Below are 18477 nucleotides of genomic sequence, written 5' to 3' on the forward strand. Positions count from 1 at the left end.
GAAGGCAGGATCTCAGACAGGAACTAGCAAAGGAGACTGACTGGGAGCTGTCAGGAGGGAAGAGACCTAGGAGGGAGTGATGTCCCAAAAGCCTAGAGGGAGAGGAGGATCAAGGAAGAGAGAGTAATCACAAGCTGCAGAAAGAAGATTGAGAGTGACAATGGTAACTTTGTACATCGGTAATATTAGTATTATTTTTGATAATTTTGTGTATATCTCATCTGCATTTCACAGTCATGTACCTCAGTCTTGGCAAAGGAGTAGGGAGAAGGTGTCTTCTCATATCCTCTCTGGGACCAAGATTGTTCTTATAGTTTTACAGCATTCACATTTGTTGTTGATCATTTTAAATTGTATTCATTGTTTTTCTGGTTAGAGTTAAGCTCAGTTTGTATCAGTTCATGTAATCCTTTTATGCTTCTTTTTATTTGCTATGCTCATTGTTTCTCATAACATATTCCATTCCATTAATGTATCTGTTCAACCATTGATGGATATCTCCTTTGTTTTCAGCTTTTTTGCTGTTGCACTGCTATAAATGTTTTGTTGTACATGGAACTTTCCTTTTTGTCATTTATCTCTTTGAGATATATGTTTAGCCGTGGAATATCTAACTAAGTCAAAGGATATAGACATTTTATTCACTTTATTTGAATGATTCCAAATTGGTTTTCAGAATGGTGGTACCAGTTCACAGCTCCTCAAACAATGCATTAGGGTTTCATATGCCCTCCCCACTGACTCTTCGCATCTTTTCTCATCACTGATTTGTTAGGTATGAAGTAAAACCCCAGGATTTGCGTTTCTCTTATTATTTCATGTTGTTATTTTATTGTTGGCATTTCTTTTGAGAATTATTTATGTCCTTTTACTACTTTTCTTGGAAAACGGTCTGTTTTCTATTATCTGTATATCTTGGATCTCAAACTTTTATCAAAGACATTGATACAAATGGTTTCCCATTTGACCACTTCCTTCTTTTCCTAGATGTATTAATTTTGTTTGTGCAAAAGCATTTCAGTTTCACATAATCAGAACTCTCCATTTTATCTTTTGTAATTGCCTCTAGCCTCTGTTTGTTTAAAAATTCATCCTCTCTAACTGAAAGGTTTCTGATTTAGTTCTCTTCTAAATTTTTTTTATGCTATGATTTTTAATTAGATATGGTATCACTTTGAGTTTATTGTGCTTTACAATATACATTCATGTAAATTTAGTTTCTGTCAAACTGTTTTCTAATTTTTCCAGCTATCAATTCTTGTCAAATATGGAGTTCTTTGGTAATTTATAGTTTGGAATGTATCAGACACTGAGTTATCAAATTCAGTTATTTCTTATTCTTATTTGTCTATTTCATTGATGCACATTTCTTTATTTTTTAACCAGTTCCAAATAGTTTTGATGGTTGCTTCCATATTATATAGGTCTGGAGGTCAAGAAATATTTCATTCCTAGTTTTTCATTATTTCCCTTGGGAAAACTTCTAGTATTTTCTGGTATTTCATCTAATGCTAGCTTATGGTTTTAGACAATTTTAAAAATTATTATGTTAAAAATCCTATGCCTATGCTTTGCAGAGGTTTTAACCTAAATGAATGTTGTACTTTCTCAGACGCTTTCCTCATTTATTCTTCTGAATCTTTTTAAAAATGTTTTTTTTCCTTCATTAATCCCTTTATGTTCTAAAATCTTATCAGAAATTGAAATCAACCTTACTGGCATATAGTTTGCTGAGCTTCTTTTCTTCATATTTTGAAAATATAGTATTCCATTTTCCCTTTTTCTCCTGCAACAGCTCCCTCATTTCATGAGATCTTTTAAAGATGGATAGTAACTAAACAGTTGTATCTGCTGCCTACGTTACTCTAAATGGTAGTTTAATTAAGCCCAGTGCCTTAAATATCAAGGGCATCTAGATGTTCAATTACTATTTCCCTATTTATCTTAGATTTAATTTTTCTTAGTCATTTTCTGCTTTGTCCAACAGTAATATCTTTTGCAAAGAAAACAAAATAAGTGTTGATTGCCTTTGCTCCATCATTCATTCATTTTCTCATCTGTCTCAAGCTGTGGACTTCTCTCTTTTTTCCCTCTTTTTCCCAGCATGGCTTCAGAACCTCTTTTATGTCCCTGGCATTTCTTCTAACTGCATTCCTTTCCAAGTTTTTGTGCTCCTGATTGTATTGCTATGGACTGTGCTTTGCTTTTGTATTCATCTCTTAATTATTTGCCTTTGCTTCTGTCTTATATGCATTTCTTTTTGTAACCTAATGGGATACCTCATTTTATAACTGATATAATAGAAATAATAAATTATTTCCAGTAATAAATTAGTCTAGGAGGTCCCTGTGCTGCCAGCTCATCATTCTCTTTAGTTATCCTGCTTTGTTTGATTGGAATTGTCTGTGTCCTCAGAATGCTTCTTGACAACTTCACATCCTTCCCAGTTTGACTTCCCTTAGAATATAGGCCATGTATTCCTATCCTTTGTCTGAACCCATTGAAATCTCTCCCAAGATCTAGCTTGCTTGCCAGACTATGCCCCCCTTTCTCTTCCTTTTCTATTAAAAAATAATAAGATAGAGTGTTTACTTTTCCTGGAAAGTCTTAGCATTGTTACTTTAACAACTATATCTTCCTTATTATTGAGAAGCAGATTCTCTGGTTTTTACTTCACCTTTTTAAGAACGGAAATTATCATTGATAAGCCAAGAAGTTTAATATTCTGCTTTTGGCAGCAGAGCTTGAGATGACATCCACTTGATTCAGGACCTTTATCCTTACATTGTCATGCTCCATGAGAGTCATGTAATTTGATTCCTAAAGTCATTATGTGTTTTTCCTTTATGACATTGTGGTCTGTAGTTTACTCCTGTCACAGCACTAGATCTGTTTCTGCCCCTCATGATCTTCATCTAGATCTTTTCGACCATCTTCTAAGCTCTTTGGTACCTAGACTTTTCACATAAGTATATGTCTCTTTAACTGCCCATCATTTTCCCTTTCTTTTTTTTCTTAATAAGGTACATTTTTACAAAGCAATATTTCAGTCAAAAATACCATTTGTTGTTTTAAGGCTTTGTATCGTAGTGTGAATTACGCTTGTGGCAGAGTAATTTGCCCTTTTGTATTATAGGTAATGACCCATAAAGAAATAAGGTATTACCTTTTGCAGATGTGATGAGAGAAGAAATTGCCAACTTGAGTAAGGGAGAGAATAAAATAAGCTGCTGGGATTTTCATGTTATTACAAAATTATTTTGTTGCTTTTATCTTTCTGTGCTATATAGTGAAAACAGTCACAACTCAGGTAGCTAAGAGGACCCAAATAATTTTCTAATTCCATAGGATCCGTTTGTTTTATAAGAAAAATACTCTTACTGAAATCTTTCCACATTCAATGCCTTATTTTTGTGTGGTAGGAACCCTGGGGTCTAAAGAAATATGCCATGGACTCTGGAAAATTTTATCAAACTGAAGAGGCTTCATGCAGAGGCCGTAGCCCCTGAGGTCCAGCTTAGCCAAGTGGGAAAAATTCATCACCAGCAAGCTGACTGTCCATCAAGTGATGAATTTTTTGGCCCCAGCAACTTGTAAAGCTATCTTCTGTGGAGGCATTTTGATCTATATTAGCAAAGAGAATACTCTTATGCTAATGGAATCATAGCTCTTTTGAAGAACTGATAGACCAAGAAATGATCATTATCATAAAGGGTTAATATTTTTATGTCCTTCACTTTTGGCTTCTGACTGTTGAACATTAACAATTTAACACTGTGTAGACTCAGGTTAGCATTCTTATTTTAAGTGACTCATTTGTCTTCAATGGCTATTTTACATTTAGGATGATAAAATTTTGTGTCTTAACATATTCGTATATAATTATGGTTATATGACATTATCACTAATCATCAAAGTCAACATTTTTCCCCTTCTCTATTTACAAAAGGTAGGGAAAGTTTTCATTCCTGGACTGCCAGTTCCTTCCCTGTCAATGTCAAACACAATGCCAAGACCTAGCACTCCCCTGGACAGCATTAGTACTCCTAAGCCTCTAAGCAAACCACTTGGTTCCTTGGATGAGGTAAGAAATATACTCTGCAATGTTCAAATTTACTTTTATATTTAGAGCTTCTATTAGCCATCTAATTCTTTGAATTGTTACATTTTCTAACAGTGAAAAAAAATCTAGAATAAAAATGAGTTGAGCTAATATCCCTTCTGGAAAGACAAAGATTTTATTTGGGTAATCTCATCTTGTTAAGCACTGAGATAGAGGATTTGTTCCATTTCTCTTTTAAAAGTTAGTCTTTGAATAGGTTCATAATTGGAGATTTTAAAGATACTGAATTTAATCTCTTCTAAAAATATAATTTCCCACTACACCAAAAAAAATAAAAGTTAGTCCTTGACCTTGAAACATTTCATACTGTATATTCAGCGAAGCAACAAACCACCCATGACTGGGGGACCAGGTATTTAGTTTACATTTAGGTAGTGCCTCCTTCTGTGGTTGTACTGAATATGCTACATTGAGCTTGTGGGCAGGTCTTGGAATCCATATCATTATATGGTAAGGTGTGATACAAGTTCCAAACAACTAATTTAAAATCATCTCCTGGAATTTAAACTATTTGTAAGTTGCAGCCTTCTTAAATACCTAAATATTCTGTTTCTAGATTTAAGCTTTACTTGAATTTATGAAAATTTAGTGTAAGGAAATTATTGGCTTTTTATGCAGATTTCATTCCAAAGAACTGATTTTTTTTCTTTTATCTTCCTATAGGTAGTACTGCTGTCACCAGTTCCAGAGTTGAGGGATTCTTCAAAACTTCATGATTCGCCTTATATTGATGACTGTACTTTTCAGCAGCTTGGAAGTTACATTCACTCTGTTAGAGATCCTGTCCACAACAGAGTAACACTTGTAAGTATGTATTCTGTTAACAGAGATCTTGAAAAAGAAATATAGCCATGATTTCAAATTTGATAGGATAAACTTTCAGTTTGGAGAAATTTTTCTCTATTGTTACATATTCTTTACGTGTTTAGATACCTTGTATCATTCAGCATTGTTTTATTTTAGATTTCTATAAAGATCTTTCAGCTTAGATTTTGGAAGGGTTATCATATTGCTAAGAGTTTATTAATAACTTTTTTTGGGAATTAGATTATATGCCTTGCAAATTTTCCCCCCTTTTTATTAGAGCATTCAACACAGTTAAGAATTTAGGAGTTTAGTGATTACTCTTTTAAGAATCATTACTGATCTTTTGTGTACTTTGATACCCAAATTTTGTTAGTATTTATGCAAGTGTGCTTAGTGTTATGTAAGAAATGAGCATATTTACAAACATTTAAAACTAAAATATTGGTTTTTAGAATGTTTAGAATAACATTCTAATCGTTTTTCAATGTTTTGACAGGTTTATAAAGGTTCTTACTTAAATAGTGCCTTGCAGTAGCATAGGCAACTGATATTTATTAGCTTGCGTTATATTGATTTTAAAATGTTTATAAATGGAATTGTATATATATAGGCTTGTATGTTTTTAAATAGGAATGTATCATAAATAGGAATATTTGCTTCCTGATAATTATTTCCATTCACTTTACTAGGAGCTCAGTAATGGTTCGATGGTTAGGATCACCATTCCTGAAATTGCAACCTCAGAATTAGGTATGAATTGAAATTACCTTAAGCCTTATGCATCTATTCGATTTGTATTTATAATTTGGTATAATTGCTGCAGTATTAATACTCCTGTAATTTACATCAGCAGTTTGGAAACTTGAAGATCTGTTCTCAAAAGTATTTTGAGCAAGTTCTTTTTGCAGTGTACTTAGAATATGTTTTGAATGTTAGCCTGAGTTTTGAAGAACTTTTGAAGTGTAACAGGCCCAGGGATCACACTTCAGTGTTGCTTTTAAATTATGTAAATTTCTTTTTAGCTATTTTTAAAAATAAATTTTTATTCATATCTTTATTTTTTGTCACCTATATGCCTCAATTTCCTTCCTTCCAAAGTTCCATCCTTATAACAAAGAATAAAAAGGGGAAGAGGAATCAGCAAAACTAAACGATATATTGGAAAGACTGACATTATATGCAGTGTTCTACTCAGTCTCCCAATACAGTAAAGAAGCAGGGAGTAATGTCCTACTGTAGTTCTTTTTTGGGGCCAGTCTTGATCGTTACAATTTCCCAGCATTTGGTTTCATTTGTTTGTTGTTCTTTCCCATTTACATTGTTGTAATCATTGTCTATATTTTTCCCCGTTTCTGCTTGCTTTATTTTTCGGTAGTTCATATGTCTTCCCATGTTTCTTGGTATTCATATTATCCATCATTTCTTACAACACAATGACATTCCTTCACATTCATGTGTCACAACATATTTGGCCATTTAGAACATTACTTGGTAAGATGTGATCAACTTAGATTGATCCAAACAACTAATTTAAAATGATTTGGACTTCAACCTATTTAGCCATTTCCCAGTTGATGGCACATTTATTTTGTTTATAGTTCTTTGTTATTACAAGAAATGTTGCTATAAGTATTTTGCTGTATATGAGATGCTGCTTTTTTGTTACTGACTTGTATGTGTGCATGGTAGTGAAATCACTTGTTTGTAGGGTCTGGCCATTTTAGTTACACTCTTAGCATGATTTCATATAACTTTCCAGGATGAGTGGACAGATTTTCAGTTCCATTAACAGTGCATTGATGGGCCTATTTTCTATAATACTTCCAACGTAAATTCTTTTCATCTTTTGTCATCTTTGCTAATTTTGTAGGTATGAAATGACATCTCAAAGTTTTGATTTGTATTTCTCTAATTGCTAGTGATTTGGAACATTCTTATGATTCTTAATAATTTTTCAGTTTTTCTTTTGAGAACTGTTTGTTCATATCTTTGGCCATTTATTCATGTCAATTTCTTGTGTGTAACAAAAATAATTTTTCTATAGGAGAGACAGTTAGAGTAAGAACCAATTTAAAGTTGTCTTGGCTCTGTACATATTGTCTTTTGCAAAGTAATGCCCTATTAACAATTTAAAAAATCTGAGTAAAGAAGTAGCTCTTTCAACATAATTAAACGTATTTGGTTGCAAGTCATGATAAATAATAATAATTGACATTTAAGGTATGTATGTAGAGCAATTTACATGATCCTGTAAGAGCCACACAACAACCCTATTAGGCACTGCTGGCATTATTAGTCCCTTTATATAGATGAGAGAACTAAGAATTAGAGAAGTTATAAGGTGTACATGACATGTTTGTGGCTGACATGGTTGGCAGGTGTCAGAGACAACATTCAAAGTCCTCCTGACTCTAAGTCCTGCACTCTGTCCAAAATGCCATTGCTAAGTTGTGAAAACTATCATATGTTAACAATTTTTTTTAGCCTATAATTTTTTAACTTCTGTGATTATTTACCTATGGAAGAGTTACAGTCTGTGACAAGTACAGGGAATACTTGATAAAATAATTTGTTTTGAAACATAGAAAGGATTCACTGATAAAAAAAAATTATCTTTAGAAACATTAAAAGGATTCAGTTGTCATAGGACTCTTTAAAAACATAACGAGCTTAGCTGACTAAACCAAAATTAGCCAAAGGAATTTTAAGTGTCATCTGATGCTGTTAATATTGTTATTTAGTTGCAGTTTTGAAAATACTAACTGGAGAATATTTAGAAGACCTAGGGGACAATCTTGCAATGTAAACAAAATTCTCAGTAGAAAAAGTTTACTTGAAAGTGTAAATTAAAAAGAAACTGCATGTCTAGTATGGTAAAAATAATGAAAACCAGTAATTTTGTGATCCAAGCATTTCTTATCTTGCGGGATTAGTGAATCTTGCGATCCTTTAAATTTGGTGTAGAGAATAGAATAATTCTTTATTGAAAAAAAAAAAACTTTCCTTCCGCTGGTGTAGTATATTATAGTCTGTCTTGATATAGTAATATTTCTTTTATCTGGCAGCTGTTTTTTGAGAATAGGTCAAGGAAATAAGGACCTCTCTGCAGACATGGCTATCATATAGGTATTCACTAGAGCTCAATTGCTCAACTAATAGTTTGTCAGGTCCTCATTTCACATAACAACACAGAGACCATCTAGCCCAAATTTGCTGATTTCTGCTTATGATTATTTTATACTTGTTTCTAATAAGCTTTGTTATCAGATTTCTCAACCCAAAATAAATGAGAAGGTAGGCTTTGTGAAAGAGGCATACTGATTCCAAGAAGTAACATTGAAGGATTATCTGCAAAATTAAAACAACTTAGTAGTCTAATGCCATTTACTGTAAGGTCAGAAAGTCCTGTATGCTTCAGTTAACCCCTGAAGATGTAAGGTGCTAGGTGGCATAAGTGCATGGATCAGAAGGCTGTACCTGTAGTTAGAGAGACCCTAGTTAAAATCCTGCTGCACAGATGCTTTACTAGCTCTGTACCTTTTTATAGTGTTTTAAGATAGTGTTTTATACTTTTTTAATACTTAACCACTGTTACTTAATTTGATCCTCACAGTAACTTTGTGGAGTGTAGGTACTATCCCTATTTTACAGATGAAGAAACTGAGGTTGAGAGAGGTTCATTGACTTAACCAGAGTCCAGCATCTAGGTTTTCCTGACTTGTAAGTCTAGTGCTCTCTCTGCTTTACCACCAGGATGCCTCTTAGTACAAAGATGAGAAGAGCACCTACCTTATCAGGTTATTATGAGGCTCAAATGAGATAACATGCTTTGCAAACCTGAAAAACACCATATGAATGCTGGCTATTTACCATAACTACTTTATGGCATTGTGCAGTATTTAATGACAAGTTTCAGGCAGAAGTTTGTTAATCATCTGTCATTTAATGTAGAGAGAATTCCTGAATTGAGAAAGAGTGCGTGTGCGTGTGCGTGTGTGTGTGTATGATTACATTGTATTATCAAGAAAAGTTTGTTATATTTAATATTAATTATTTCAAAGTTAATGAGGACAATAGCCTTTAATGTTGTTAAAAAATAGAGGTGACCAGATCTCTTCAATTATAGATTATGGGTAGGGAAACATCTGAGGTTGTCTAAAATTAAGCTATTAGGCATAGGACTTTAGACCAACAACAATAAGTTAGGGTCCTTTAATTCTTAGTAATACTGTGGAGACAATGAGGTCAAGAGCTTGTGAAGTTAGCAACATAAATATTATTTGTGTCTCAGTTGGTTAATGTTTTAAAAAAAAAATTCTTTTGTGGTCCATATTGTAAATGCTTTAAAAATTTGACCAAAAGTTTGAATTGCTTTATCTGTTATAAACTGTGTTAAAAATTAAAAAAAAAAAATAGAGGTGAGAGAAGACCTTGTTTTGAACTACTTTTTCCCTTCCAGTAGATGACTTTAAGATGATTAAGTTGGTAATTTTTCATTTTGTTATCTTTTTCAAACAATGCCTAGTTTTTGACATCTTACACATTTTGACAATGGACCTTTTTGAGGAGGAAATAGAAATATGTGCTTAAAAAATACACTAAAACGAATCTTTGTTTCTAATAGTAAAAAAGTGTTTACAAGCTGTCAAGTCTATACTACCCAGAGAGATAGCTGTGCAGATGCTTGTCAAGTGGTACAATGTTCACAATGCTCCAGGAGGACCCAGTTATCATTCAGAATGGAATATATTCATAACTTGTCTAATGAATATGATGGGCTACAACACAGACCGCTTGGCATGGATCCGTAATGTAAGTCAGGTTCTTTTTTCTCCTGTGTTTTTATGTTTGTATAAGTGTAGCGTTTGCAAAGTTAATAGTACTACAGTGTTCAGAGTGTAGTCAGATAAATTAAATAGTAAATCTGCCTTATCCAAAATCAAATCTATGAGTAATTTGCTATTGCTTGCTTTTATATTTCTTGTGCCTAAGTTGTTTAGGGCAAAGTAAACTTAAAAACCTAAAATCATGCCTCATATTTGCATAACACTTTTTATTTTTTTAAAAAAATTAATTATATTTATTACAAATAGAAGCAAGTGGAAAATAATTTAATGATTTTGCAAAGATCACTTTTACATGTTATTATTTTATTCTTATGACATTTTTCAAAAGATAAACTAGTTATTATTAGTCTCATTAACACAAGAGAAAACCAAGGCATTAAGAATTACATTATTTGTCTGGGATCAAACAACTAGTTTGTATCGCAAGTGAGCCTAGAACTCTTTTCTTCTAATTCCTAACTCATTGACCTTTTTCTTTAGACTAGTGTTCCCAATCTGTCTTTATACATTTAGATGCACCTAGGAGGCCTCTGGTTTGTGAGAACCACCTCTTTCCTTCCCATTCCCACCAAAAAAAGAGAGAAAAACTTTAATTGATATAAAACAAAAAATGCTTCCAGACACCCTGCATTTTAGGCAATCCAAAACTCATTTATGTATGTTGGAGAGAAAAAAAAGGAGGCTCTCTGCAAGGGACATTTATCTTTCATGCACAGTTCTTTAAATGACAAATCCCATTTGTCATCCAGGGGATATAACTTTACTTGTCAATAAGCCTAGCCTCTTACAATGCTGAAAGTCAAAGTTCACCCCTCTTTTCCTCTTTTTTAGGTCTTTTCTTTCTTTCTTTTCTCTTTATCTTTCTTTGTTATGTCCATTTCCCCTTCCCTTTTCTTTTCTCCCTTAACCAATATGCTTTAAAAACACTCCTCCTTGCTTGGAGTTCTTCACTTTTCCCACAAGCATATATGATCTGATTTTTGGTTCTGGAGTTCTGTTTATAATATGACACAAAAAGAAAAAGTTAAAAAAAAGAGTACATTCAGTTATGTAATCTTGAGCTATTTAAAGTGTAGCACAATCAGTCATTAAATATCTGCTAAGCATCTTTTGTGTGTCAGGCTCTGTGCTAAGGCTTAATACATGTTTGTTGATTGACTAATAGTTATAGGAATAAGTTCAAATGACTGTTTCTGGGTTACCTGTATGAACTGTATATTTTAAAGTTCTTTTTCCTTGAGAAGAAATCTTATTAGGAAAATAAGAACAGTTTTACCTAATAACTTACTCAAAACAGTATATATTTTTTCTACATAAATATTCCATTCTTTTGAAATACTAAAACAAGCTGCCTTAGGTAACTCCCTTTCAGCTTTTTAAATTGTTATATGCTATTCAGTTATGAAAATTGCTGATAAATATGCATCTCACTGTATTCCATCCTATGCCAGAGAGCCAACATTTTTAAGAGAAAATAATGATCATTCCCTTTCTCCCTTTTCTCATCTTCAGGAGTTGAGGATCCACTCCATTATCCACTTTTCCTTCCATCACTTTTCAGTGAGAAGGAAAGTTTTCTGCCGTGGCTATTATTATGTAAAGCCCAAGGAAAGAGGAATTTAGTTTTTTGGGTTGAATTATTTTAACTTGCATAGTTAATTAAGCAGCATAATTATGATATGCTTTATCTTAATTGATAGTGAGCTTGGGAATATAATTAATTATCCTTGTCCATTGTTAGATACTTTGCTTATGATACATCTGAGAGAGATTCACTAGGTTGGAATTCTCCATGTTTGCTCTGTTCAAATGTGCTTACTTTGTTTGGGTCCTTGTTATATTGTGTATATGTTGTATTGTGTAACCTTTGAGGTTGATATCTACAAGGGCAAAGGCCATAAAACTAAGTAGATATGTAACTATAGGGAATTCACTCCTCATTTCTAAAATGAGGGGGATTTTAATAATTCTTTCTAAATTTCCTTCTAGCTGTATATCAGCCAGAGGATGGTTGAAGAGGATTAGGTAGTTAGGGAGAAATTTCAATGCTACGTCAATGAATATGAACACAGTAGAACAAATTCCAAATCAATATGTATTTGACTCTAATTTTGCACCCTGGCTTCCTTGAAGACTCAGTTCAAGTATTACTGAGCACAAGAGGCCTTTACTTGTCCCGCTAGCTGCTAGTTCCTTCCCTCTTCCTTCCCTCCAACCGCTATGTCAATTTTTTTGTATATACTAATTTAACTGCACGTTATAAGGTGGAGTGAAGAGACTTGGGTTTTCTTGATATCCTCAGGCCCTAGCATAGTGTCTAGCCCAGAGTAAGTGCTTAATAAATGTTTGCTGATTGGGTGGTGTTAGATTAATTCTTTATTTCCCTCCATTTAGGCCATAAGTTCTTGTCTTGTCCAGATACAAAGGTATTTTCTGGAGAACACTTCCTCCGTTTTTCCCTATGCTATTTAGTTATTCTAAGTAATGTACTCTTAGTGGAAACATAGTAGCTGGAATTGGGATTCACTGTTTTTTTGTCTTTCTCTGGTCCAGCAGCACTCATAGAGAAATTATACTTTACAGAGGGCATTCTTCACAGAAGTATATGAGATAAGGCTTACAGATTAGGAAACTGAGTCTCAGAGAGGTTCAGTGACTTCTTAAGTATCAGAGCCAGAACTTGACCTGAGGTTTTCTGACCCTAAGACCAGTGATCATTCTGTTGCTATGCCATCTTCCTGGCCTTACTGTTTTGCCTCTGTCAGTGGTGTCTTAACTGCCCCCAACCCCCACCCCCCTTGCCCTAGTCTAGTGTTTGAAATCCTATGTGGTGCCTCACCCAATTGACAGCCCTTTTGAGAATACTGAGTGAAACATATTCCCACATTAGCCATATCATCAAAGAAAGTGAAAAAATTACTTCAGTTTGTATTCAATTCTTATTTCTTTCTCTGGAGGTGGATAGCATTTTTTCATCTTGAATCCTTTGGAATTACCTTGGACCATTGTATTGATCAGAGTAGCCACGTCTTTCACAGTTGATCTTCATTACAACATTGCTGTTACTGTGCACCATGATGTCCTGATTCTTCTCACTTTACTTTGCATCAGTTCATGTAGGTCTAGCCATGTTTTTTTTCTGAAACCACCTCCTTGTCGTTTCTTATAAAAGAAATACTACTTCATCAGACTCATATGCTAAAACTTGTTCAAGCATTCCCCAATTGATGAGCATCCCCTCACTTTCCATTCTTTGCTACCACAAAATGAACTGCTATAAATACTTTTGCATATATAGGTCCGTTTCCTTTTTCTTTGATCTCTTTGGTGTATAGACCTTTTAGTGGTATTCTTGAGTCAAAGAGTATGCATAGTTTTATAACCCTTTGAGCATAGTTTTAAATTATTCTCTAGAAATTTTGGACTAATTCACAATTCTACCAGCCATTCATTAGCATACCTGTTTTCCCTCATCTCCTCCATCATTTGTCATTTCTTACAGGTTTGAGATAGTACCTCAAAGTTTTAACTTTCATTTTTGTAATCATTGTAATCATTAACAATTTAGAGTGTTTTTTCATATGACTATAGAAAGCTTTGATTTTGTCTTCTGAAACTGCCTGTTCATATCCTTTATTTTTCATCTGGAGAATGGCTCTTATTTTTCTGAATTTGACACAGTTCCCTCTATATTTGAGAAATAAGGCTTTTACGAGAGATACTAGCTATAAATTTTTTTCTATTGCTTCATTGTCTTATGGTACTTAGCACAATGTTGTTTACCTGATTATCTCTTTTAATTAGGTTTCTTCTTGCATTGTTTGAGATTGATTGCCACACCTGACTCTTTTACTTCAAATAAAGTATGGTAGATTCTGTTTCAGCACTGTATTTTAACTCTGTGTGTGTCTTTCTGTTTCAAGTGTGTATCTTGTGAACAACATATTGTTGGATTCTGGTTTTTAATCCATTGTACTATCTCCTGTTTTATGGGTGAGCTCATCTCATTCATATTCACTGTTATGACTGTAGTGTTATTTCCCTCTATTTTAGTTTCTTCTATTTGTCTTCCTCTCTTTTTAAATTCTATTTCTCCTCAGAAGTCTGTTTTGCCTCTGACTACTGCCTCCCTTAATCTGATTTCCCTTTTATCAGCTTTCTTCCTCTTCCCTGCCACCCCCTCCCCAATATCTCTTATCCCTTTCCCTTCCTATTTTCCTATTAGGTAAGATAAATTTCTATACCCAACTGAGTGGGCTTCCTCTTTGAACCAATTACAATGGGAGTGAGGCTCATGCATTGACTGCCACCCTCCATGTCCCCCGCCCCATTTTTTCCTTCATTATAAAAGCCCCTTTCTTTGTGTACTCTTTTATGTGAGAAAATTTCCCCCATTCTACTTCTCCCTTTTCCCTTCTCCCACTGCATCTTTCTCACCCCACCATTTACTTATTTAATTAATTATTCATTTATTTATTAGAGATCCTCCCAACTTGATTAACTCACATTCTTGCCCTCTTCTAGGTAGACTCCTTCTAACTGGCTTAATAATGATAAAGTTCTTAAGAGTTGCATGTATCATCTTCCCATATAGAAATGTAAGCAGTGTAACTTTAGTGAGTCCCTTGTGATTACTCTTTATGTTTACCTTTTTATGCTTCTCTTGAGTCTTATGTTTGAATGTCCGATTTTATGTTCAATTCTGATCTTTTCATCAAGAAGGTTTGAAAGTCCTCTATTTCATTAAATTTCCATTTTTTTCGCTTGAAGGATTAGTGTTCATTAAATATTGGTCAATAAATTGACTCTTTCTCTTTATCTATAAATTGAAAGGAATAGTTTACCTGTTAGTGGTGGTATATAAGAGTTTTCAAAGTGCTGTCTGTACATATTGATCATGATATATCATGTGATAACAGATGATGTCATACTCATTTATGGTGAGATTAACTTCTTAACACAAGGCATTATGAATGTCTGCATCAAACTGATATTAAGTTGATAAGCTACAGAAAAGGATTGCTGAGTATCCTCTAATGAAGTCATATATTAAAGTTGATTTTTGTTTCTTTTGGGGGGTTTATAATTTGCAGCTTGACTTTGAAGGATCTCTTTCCCCAGTCATTGCACCCAAAAAAGCAAGACCTTCTGACACTGGATCAGATGAGGTAAATATTGTGCTTCACTGTTAAGGAGTTAATTTGTCACACTGATGTTTGTGTTATCAGTTTTTATTGTTTTATTGTTTCCATAGTTTGCCTACAGGTACTTATTTAAAATTATGTTTACTATAGGGTCAAGTTTATTTGGATAGCATAAAAACAAAACTCTAAACTAGATTGTTCTGGCTCTGAGACTGTATCTGATATCAAAGCAATTGATCAATTCAGGGGAAAAAAATGAAAGAGATTATTTATTATCCAATATTCCAAAAAGCTGGTTGATCAAAAATTTCTGCATTTGAGACCATTATTGTGGCATCTTCCCAAGACTGTAAGTTACCAACTGATTTAGATCTAGCTTCAATAGAAAGAATTATCATGTTGATGGAATCATAGATCCTTGTTATAGGGTAGTATTCCAGCATCATATTACTTAGAACCAACCTGGGATTAATCTATTCATTTCTTTTGTTTCAGCTACTATTGTATAGTTGTTTTTTTTTGTTTTTTTGGGGCGATGCAGAATATACCCCAGCCCCTCCACCTTTTCACGGTATCCATAGATGGATTTTTTCCCCCCACAAGACTTTCTGAAGGTGACCTGTCATAATATTTGTGACCCATCACATCTATTTGGCTCTTCATGTTTGGCATCTCTGCATTTGACATTATGACTTTTTTGGATACTTTATGTTTATAATCTCAAACTACTAGTAGTGGAGTTATCACAAATAAATTAGATTTTTTTTGATATTAATATTTAGTTTTCCACTAATGAAAATAAAATAACTACTATGGATAAAAGAGATATTATTAGGTTTATTATTAATGCATCTGTTTTTCTGTTTCTCTGATTAGGACTGGGAGTATTTACTAAATTCAGACTACCACCAGAATGTTGAATCTCATCTTTTGTCTAGAGCTTTGCATTTGAATCCTTTGGAAGTTTCACTTATGAAGGAAGATGTTTTACATAACCTTACTTTGGATTCTTCTACACTTCTCTTCACTCATATACCTGCTATTTTTTTTGTGCTTCATCTTGTTTATGAAGAACTAAAATTGAATAGTTTAATGGGAGAAGGAATACGTTCACTTGTTGTTCTTCTCGTTCAGTTGGCAAGGTATGTGCTGTTTGCAAGTTAGAAGTATCCTGAAGGTCCTTAAATGAATTTATAGTGACCCTAAGAATTTTATGAATGGTATTTGACAACTTCTGCAAATAAGAATTAAGCATTTTTTCCCTGTATTTTGTATACCCTTTATTAGAGTATTTGTATAGTCTTTTTGTCTTTTAGATTAATCAATTGTAAGAAGTGTTTATACTATTCTCTAATTAAACTTAGCATTCATTGTTTGTTATGCTCTTAAAGTATGTTCTGAATTCCTGCCAGAGCCAGTTATGAGACAAGTGTAGTGGGCTACTTTGAGCTACTAAAGGAAAGCATTTGTTTAAGGTAAAGCTATATGAGACTTGAAGTGTCTGTGGTGATTTAAGTATTTATGTGAAGGCTATTAAATGCTGTTGTTTTGGGCATTGATCAAGTTGTTGTTCAGTCATTCGTTTGTGTCCGAATTTTTGTGACCCTATGGACCGTAGCACACTATGCCTCTCTATCCTCTACTGTCTTCTGAAGTCTGTCCAAATTTATGTTTCTGCTTCCATGACACTATCTGTCTTATCTTCTGCTGTCCCACTACCCTCTTGCCTTCAATCTTTCCCAACATCAGGGTCTTTTCCAGTGACTCCTGTCTTATTATGTGGCCAAAATATTTCAGCTTCAGTATTTGGCCTTTCAGTGAGTAATCTGAATTAATTTCTTAGAGTATTGACTGATTTGATCTCCTTGCTGTCCAAGGAACTCTCAAAACTCTTCAAAAACATTAATTCTGCAGTACTCGACTTTCATTATAGTTCAACTCTCACAAGCATTCATTGGACCGTTGTCAGCAAAGTAGTGTCTTTGCTTTTTTAGTATTCTATCCAAATTTACCATAGCTTTCCTTCCAAGGAACAAACATCTTTTAATTTCATGGCTACAGTCAGCATCCACAGTGATCTTTGAGCTCAAGAACATAAAATCTGACACTGCTTCCATTTCTTTCCCTTTCTGTTTGCCGGGAAGTGATGGGACCAATTGCCAAGCCACACTCATTAAGAGACTTAATTTTTTACCTTCTGCCATCAGAGTGGTATCATCTGCATATCTGAAATTGTTGTTTCTTCTGGTAGCCTTAATTCTGGTTTTTGATTCATCCAGCCTGGCATTTCACATGATGTACTCTGTATATAAGTTAAATAAATAAGGTGACAATATACAGCCTTGTTTTACTCTTTTTTCCAACCTTAAACCAATCAGTTGGTTTGGTTCTTTTGCTTCTTGATATGCATACAGGTTCCTCAGCAGACTAATAAGATGATCTGATACTCCTATCTCTTTAAGAACTTGCCATATTTTGTTGTGATCCACACAGTCAGAGGCTTTATTGCAGTCAGTGAAGCATATGTAGATGTTTTTTCTGGAGCTCCCTTGATTTCTCCAGTGAATGTTGGCAATTTGTTCTCTAGTTCCTCTGCCTCTTCAAAAACCAGCCTGTACTTTGGTAATTCTTGGTTCACACGTTGCTGAGACCTTGCTTGCAGCATCTTAAGCATAACTTTGCTGGAAGCTTAGCATGGTCCTCCTTTAGGATTCAGACATAACCTGATATTTTACAGTGACCTTTGTTGAGTATTCCAAATTTGCTGGCATAGTGAGCGCAGCACTTTAACAGCATCATCTTTTAGAATTTTAAATAGCTCCCCTGGAATTTTGTCACCTCTGTTAACTTTATTGTTAGCAGTTCTTCCTAAGGTCTGCTTAACTTTGTTCTTCAGGATGTCTGGCTCTAGGTTAGTAATCTTACCATTGTGGTTATTGATGATGTTAAGATCTTCTTGTAGAGTTCTTCTGTATATTGTTGCCACTTCTTAATCTCTTTTACTTCTGTTAAGTTTCTACAGTTTTGTCTTTTATCATGCTCATTTTTGCATGAAATGTTCTCTTCATCTCTAATTTTCTTAAAGAAATCTCTTGTGAGATTCTCACATTCTGTTGTTTTCCTCTAATTCCTTACAATTGCTCATTTAAGAAAAACCTTATCTCTCTTTGCTATTCTCTGGAATTCGGCATTGAATATATCCTTCCCTTTTTCCTTCTTCATCAGACAGCCATTTTGGTTTCTTACTCTTCTTTTTCTTTGGGAAGTTTTTTGTAGCTGCTTTCTTTACAATATTGTGAACCTGTGTCCATAGTTCTTCAGACAGTCTTACCTAGCAGATCTAATCCCTTAAATTTTTGTTACTTCTACTTCATATTCTTAAGGGATATTATTTAGGTCAAACTTACATGGTTTGATGGTTTTCCCTACTGTATTTCAATTTAAGTCTTGCAATAAGAAGCTCATGATCTGAGCCATAGTGAGCCCTAGATCTTGTTTTAACTGTCTATAGAGAGCTTCTCAACCTTTGACCACAAATTGGTGATGTCCATGTGTA

The 18477-nt window shown here is 33.9% G+C and overlaps 1 protein-coding gene across 2 annotated transcripts in view; it reads left to right on the forward strand.

Moving 5' to 3' along the window:
* ANAPC1 (anaphase promoting complex subunit 1) overlaps nt 1-18477 on the forward strand; it is a 166810-nt gene that overhangs the window by 41117 nt on the left and 107216 nt on the right. For both annotated transcript variants that reach the window (XM_072634682.1, XM_072634684.1), the window contains 6 exons: nt 3950-4084; nt 4787-4927; nt 5620-5680; nt 9555-9742; nt 14871-14945; nt 15798-16063. In XM_072634682.1, coding sequence (XP_072490783.1) covers nt 3950-4084; nt 4787-4927; nt 5620-5680; nt 9555-9742; nt 14871-14945; nt 15798-16063 — 866 coding nt within the window. The remainder of the gene's footprint in view (nt 1-3949; nt 4085-4786; nt 4928-5619; nt 5681-9554; nt 9743-14870; nt 14946-15797; nt 16064-18477) is intronic.

Source organism: Notamacropus eugenii, chromosome 1 (assembly GCF_028372415.1).
Source record: "Notamacropus eugenii isolate mMacEug1 chromosome 1, mMacEug1.pri_v2, whole genome shotgun sequence".
Classification (NCBI taxonomy): Eukaryota; Metazoa; Chordata; class Mammalia; order Diprotodontia; family Macropodidae; genus Notamacropus; species Notamacropus eugenii.